This window comes from Pecten maximus, chromosome 4, assembly GCF_902652985.1.
Source record: "Pecten maximus chromosome 4, xPecMax1.1, whole genome shotgun sequence".
In the NCBI taxonomy this organism is placed as follows: domain Eukaryota; kingdom Metazoa; phylum Mollusca; class Bivalvia; order Pectinida; family Pectinidae; genus Pecten; species Pecten maximus.
In genome coordinates, this window is record NC_047018.1 from 7,640,486 (window position 1) to 7,647,739 (window position 7,254).

General features: G+C 38.4%; 1 protein-coding gene across 1 annotated transcript; it reads left to right on the forward strand.

Moving 5' to 3' along the window:
• The first annotated feature begins 232 nt into the window (after nt 1-232).
• LOC117325111 lies at nt 233-5,538 on the forward strand. The gene is made up of 5 exons (XM_033881060.1): nt 233-1,302; nt 2,111-2,278; nt 2,638-2,918; nt 3,214-3,399; nt 3,677-5,538. Exons 1-5 carry the CDS (start codon nt 270-272, stop codon nt 4,649-4,651), a joined length of 2,643 nt encoding a protein of 880 aa, XP_033736951.1. The 5' UTR covers nt 233-269; the 3' UTR covers nt 4,652-5,538.
• The last annotated feature ends 1,716 nt before the right edge of the window (nt 5,539-7,254 follow it).

Consider the following 7,254-nt stretch of genomic DNA (forward strand, 5'->3'; position numbering starts at 1 on the left):
TCGCTGGAAAGTTCAAATTAGACATATTTGGTCTGGATAAAACGGTTCCCGAAATCAATGGCTATGATCTCGTGTGTTCATACCTTCTAGTAACAAACGACACTCAAAACTGCATACCTCTTCCAGATTATCCTGCCATAGGTTGGGGTCCGGGCATAGCTTCTCAAAGCGCAGGTATCGAAGCTATTTCACATAAAGAGTCATCCATTCTCACAGAAGACGGACGTCTTGAAATCGTTATTAGTGGGAGAGAGGATCACAAATTGAAGATGAGTCTTCGTAATCCGTTTTTGGATGAAGCCAATTTGGACAAATATGCTATTTTGAGATGGACAGGATCTGACTATATCATCAACACTCGTTTACCGAAAGGGGGTATGTATGCTATGAAGTTGTATGCCAAAAACTTAACGTCGAAGAAGGGGGAACATTCAAACGTGCTGAATTATCTCATCAAGTGCTATGGTAAGGGTTTGAAGAACGACCCATTCCCAAACATCAACACAGGGAACATAGGAGCTAATCCGGCGTGCAAAGATTTGGGCGTTACATGCAATGGATGCGAAGATGGAATGATATTCGCAAAAGATGGATTTGCTCAGGTTGAGTTTGAAAGCAAGGGCGACGTGAATTTATCATGTGAGTTACATACAAATGTGACAACGCAGGCCGATAGAATGCGAGTGACACAGAAAAACGGAAACAACAAAAACTGGTTCTACTTGGATTTACCAGCGGAAGGAGAATATTCTATGAATGTATATGCACACAAAAAAGGACACGATTTCACGGATTTGCATAACTCTCACGCATTTTTGGTCCAATCAACTGGTAGACCGATACAGGAAGGCACTGTTGGAAGAGTGAAAAACAGCAATTTTTGGAAAGATGCATCACCAATAATAGCCGAAACTATTTATACTAAGCAAGCAGAGATATCAGTACCTGTTCCTTCAGGCGTAGAAAACATATTAGCATTTCTCGAACAGAAAGAAAAGGATGGCGCTCCAAGTAGAAAGAACGTCGAAATGGCAACAGAGCTTGGGGTGACAATGTTTAAGGTCAAATTACCCAAACACGGAGAATACACTCTGCATATCTATGAACAGGCTGAGAAAGTGTATCTCAAGAGCATCGGTAGGTACTACATATTCCGATCAAATTCTGTCGACGTAGTTGAGGACGACCTGATCACTATAATGGATGCCATCAGGGAGGAGCGACTGAGGGTCGGTCAGGATGTATCCGCCATTGATGCTACAAACAGAGCACTACGAGCCAGAAAGAAAAAGAATGTCCCCGGTAAGTGAGCAGTCTGATGACGAGTTGTGGTACTTATAAGTCAAGCTAGTTAAAGTATGGGGATTCATTTGAAGAGTAATAGGCGTAGTTAAGAGATAGTGGTAAATTACAAGAAAAGTGGTGGGAACGAGATAATAGGTTGATCACTAGTTCAGAATTATCATTGGCTCTAACAAGGAAAGGGAAGGCTTGTTTGTAAATGGCGAGATACTTCAAAGGATGGCGATTGAAATTCCGTCTGAAGAGTGGCGAAATTAAAGGTATTTTGAGGCTTCGTATGATATGATGGATCAGTTAGTGGCTAATGTAATATTCAGTATTCAGAACTGCATAGCGGAAGAATAATATTCTCGCGTGGAAAATTTCTTACTGAGTACATGAATAGCAAGATTAAAGTTGAGATCTGGGATTGTTGAATGTTTGCTATATATACAGCGGCTGGTCTAGATAATTGATGTGATTTGATATTGGATAGTTAACGTCTGAGATTATCTAAGAGACGGTTAATCAATAGGAAACAAGCCAGTAATCAGATTCCATCACATTTGACGAAAAAATGTTGTAATGAAAAGAAGTGTGAAAAAGAATTCTTTCCGACCATCTGACTTATGAGTAGTAATTGGGAAGTAACTTAGTAAGTATAAAGACTATTTAAAATGGTTATGACTTTATATTTGTACTGTTAAAATCATGTATGTAGTTATAAATAATTATGATCGGAGTTTAACGTGTCTGGCATTTTGCGGAAGCGACGTAGTTTAAATAATTAACAAATCGGTCCATATTATGGTTTAGCTGACTGTTTCAGTTGACGAGAAGATTGCCCGTGCTCAGAGGTTGTTTATGTCGCTCGAGTCCAATGATCCTGCCGTTATAAGGAAAGCCCTGGAGGAAATGCTACTTACCCAGCCAGAGCCGGCAAATACATTAGTAAAAAAGGCAAAGAAACTCCTTAGATATAAGGAGGCCAAAATAGGTATGTTTTATGTGCACGTGTATTATCTAAATTTCAATCGTTATTTCATATTCATCACGTGTATATGTACAGTCAATGCTGGGAATAATTATTAATTGCAGATAACGATTCACAGTCAGAATTATTTTAGGTGGAGGTCGTTCTGAAAGTTAACTTTTCGGAAGTAGTAATAAGGAATATACCGTTGTTAAAATGTACTAGCTATAATAAACATGGAAAAAATCACCATCAAGAATATATGACGAATATTGATGCATGAAAGTTTGTGGCTCTATATTAGTATTATACATGTATATAATTACTAAGAATATGGACGGAGCGTAACGTACCTGACATGTAATTATCCTGAAAATAAACAGAACTCAATCACGCATACAAGACGAGAAATCTCCCACAACTGGAAAAGGCTATTGTTAAGGCGAAATCAGCAAATACGGACAAGTCTTTGGACATGCCGCTGTTGCTAGCGAGGCGTCTAAGGGACCGTCTCCGTGTACTTCAGCGCCTGAGTGATGATGTCCGCCAGGCAGACCACAAAACGGTGGGGGAACTGAAGACATATGACAACCCACCGACTGGTGTTCACGATGCAATGAGGGCGGCCCTTCTTCTGTTAGGACATCCGCTGTCAGAGTCGGAGGTAAAATGGTTTAACATCACTTAATGATATCTTAAATACCCGCCAAAATTTTACTTTCAGTTTTCATGGCCAAATCGCCAAATTTTATAACCGCTAAAATTTCCCGCTGTACGGTATTATATATACAAAACGTGATACGTAAATGTAGTAAATGCATTTCTCATTCACATTAATCGTTGACAATATACCAACTTGAAAACATGTAAATAATACAGCAGGCTGTCTCCATGTTTCTTTTTTATGGCCAGTGTCTGCTATAAATCTTTTTGAGTCTATGTATTTATTTTCGTTACAGAAATGGATACAATGTAAAACTATCCTGCATCAAGCTGAGAATGAAAATCTCGCACAAATAATGGCAAATTTTGAGCCGAAAGATGTATCCATAGCAACCGCTAGAGAAGCGAAAAAGATTCTGGGACCCTATACAGAAGCCAAAATGAGAGAAATAAGTCCGGGAGCAACTGGAGTGTATATTTGGGTACGTAGACAGTCCAGTCGAACGTTATAATCTCGAAGAAGTAAGGTCACGGGAAATCCCTAGTATTCCAGGTAGCGAAGTATATTTTATATAGATTTTCACTGTCGGAACGAGTTAAGCAGATTCTTTGGGTTATCAAATTACCTGATTTCGGGATCACGAAGTTTGACTTGTACTTTTTTGTAAACAGCAACAAAAAATAATTTTCATTTCTTTCAAATTTCATACTAAAGTAATACTTAACTAAGCTTCAATAATTCGAGTATCTTTTATGTAGGTGAAATCCATGATAAAAGAAATCGAGGCCTCAGTTGGAACTCTTAAAGAAAAGAAGGCCAAACCTAAGCGACCAGTTATCATACAGCCTAAACACACCAAACCAATGAAAAAGTATGTTACCATTACTTTGGATATGCTGAATAAACCACCACCACTCACTTCAGAAGGCTTATTTGACCTAGGGGAAAGAACCTACAAGAATGCATATAAAAGGAGAAAATTAAAGGGTATGGGATTCCCTTTGGGACACCCTGCCAATGGTAGAAACAGTGCATTCACAGTCATATCGGACCCTCCTGATATCAAAACATTCAATAAGGCAGACAACGGGAAGAAAAATAGTGTTTCTCTGGCGAATGCAAAAGGCAAGAGGAAGACGATGGCGCAATCATCTTCAGACAAACCCAAGCAAAAAGCAGGCGTGGATAAAGAACACGGGGAGAGAAATGGTCACGATAGGAATCGTTTACAGAAAAGTGATGATAGAGATATCAATGATCGAGATATAGAAAGGTCATCAAAAGGTCAACCCTCGGAACCGGAATCCCACGACTTCCAAAAGATCATGGTGAAAGAGTACCCCAGTACAGGTGCTCGATACACGCCTGACTCGTCGGAACTAGATCCGTTACAAAGCCACGTTTTGTATAATAACGTGTCAAACAATAGTGTACCACACCCGAATACATTCAAGGGGGGGAAGGAGGCAAAGAAAACCATGAAACGTCAGCTGAGGAAGTCGTACAGCGAGCCACGCGTCCCGGAACCAGGCCATATCGTAGATCGCCACTCGTATCTCGGAATTCATAATCGGGAGATGCAGAGCGATATCCCAATCAAACCTATGAAAGTCGATCCCAAACTTGTTAACTTCAAAGGTCTCGAGGGATATGCCGGTAAATACGAACTAAAAAAATCGTATTACGAAGCTGTGAAAGTCAGCGGAGAACAAAACAGCATTACAAAGCAGTGAGATCCAGGAATACTCCTATGGTTTTCATATGGGAATGCCATCAACATTTATGATAGGTTGACAATTTCACACGTTTCTGCCAGGGAAACATTCAACAATACAAATTATACATTTGATTTATCCCCCGTAATGGCAGAACCTTATTCTCCACCCCGAACCAATAATTTTCAGGGTCGTTCGACAATTTAATCTGGATGATATCCGAAAATGAGAATTGGGTTATACCCAGTTTTGTTATATAGTTGTACATTTTGTTACGGTGTTAATAACAATTGGACGATGTCATGATTGATAAACTGAAAAGAACAACTAAAAATTCTGACCTTTGTATTTTATTGGTGCTTACAGCATTAACTGCTGGTACAATAGTGTAGACAAAAAGTGTAAAAATGTACAGATTATATTAATTGATTTGATAAAAGATTTAACGATCTTTTTGAAATACCGCAATAACCCACTTAAATTACTTTTTAAACAACTCTGTCTCAAAACAATTCCAACAAATAAGAGAATCTTACGACAGCATCTTCTCTCTTACATTGAAAGGTGTGTTCCTGATGCATAAACAGTGTAACACAACATACACATAAAACCTTATTCCACGTTTACGACATTGATCGTGTAGTAAATCGGCACGTAAGACAATCATAGGCCTCAAATGCCTCTCGTCAATTGTTTGGCTATAACAGTTACCCAAACTTCGCCCGAGATTATCAGAGTCCTCATGTCTAATTAACGCGTAGCGCCTCACTACAAACAAAAATATTTCTCTAAATAACTAGCAATGTTTCTTTGTTTCTTATAAATAAATAATCCACATTAATATTACCTAAAGTTATGTAAAGTACCTACACAAATACGATTTTCAGCAATAAAGGTGTATTTCGTAATATCTTCAACATTCTTTTCACGCCCAATTTAACTTTGTTGTCGTTTTATATGTTTATAGAAGTTCCGTAGAATGGAAGACCATATTTTACCGTTTACATTATGAAAATCCGCCTACACAAATATATACTAGAGGTGTATTCTAGCATATTCACGTACAATATTTACACAATGTACAATCCAATTAAATAATAAGACAACAGTCGTACGTTACATGCAATATACCAGTTTACAGTCACACATCACATACAATATACCAGTCTACAGTCACACATCACATACAATATACCAGTCTACAGTCGTACGTTACATACAATATACCAGTTTACAGTCACACATCACATACAATATACCAGTCTACAGTCACACATCACATACGATATACCAGTCTACAGTCACACATCACATACGATATACCAGTCTACAGTCACACATCACATACAATATACCAGTTTACAGTCACACATCACATACAATATACCAGTCTACAGTCACACATCACATACAATATACCAGTTTACAGTCACACATCACATACCATATACCAGTCTACAGTCACACATCACATACAATATACCAGTCTACAGTCACACATCACATACCATATACCAGTCTACAGTCACACATCACATACAATATACCAGTCTACAGTCACACATCACATACAATATACCAGTCTACAGTCACACATCACCTACAATATACCAGTCTACAGTCACACATCACATACAATATACCAGTCTACAGTCACACATCACATACAATATACCAGTCTACAGTCACACATCACATACAATATACCAGTTTACAGTCACACATCACATACAATATACCAGTCTACAGTCACACATCACATACAATATACCAGTCTACAGTCACACATCACATACGATATACCAGTCTACAGTCACACATCACATACAATATACCAGTCTACAGTCACACATCACATACAATATACCAGTCTACAGTCACACATCACATACCATATACCAGACACAGTCACACATCACATACAATATACCAGTCTACAGTCACACATCACATACGATATACCAGTTTAGTCACACATCACATACAATATACCAGTCTACAGTCACACATCACATACAATATACCAGTCTACAGTCACACATCACATACAATATACCAGTCTACAGTCACACATCACATACAATATACCAGTCTACAGTCACACATCACATACAATATACCAGTCTACAGTCACACATCACATACAATATACCAGTCTACAGTCACACATCACATACAATATACCAGTCTACAGTCACACATCACATACAATATACCAGTCTACAGTCACACATCACATACGATATACCAGTCTACAGTCACACATCACATACGATATACCAGTCTACAGTCACACATCACATACAATATACCAGTCTACAGTCACACATCACATACAATATACCAGTCTACAGTCACACATCACATACAATATACCAGTCTACAGTCACACATCACATACAATATACCAGGTCTACAGTCACACATCACATACAATATACCAGTCTACAGTCACACATCACATACAATATACCAGTCTACAGTCACACATCACATACAATATACCAGTCTACAGTCACACATCACATACAATATACCAGTCTACAGTCACACATCACATACAATATACCAGTCTACAGTCACACATCACATACAATATACCAGTTTACAGTCACACATCA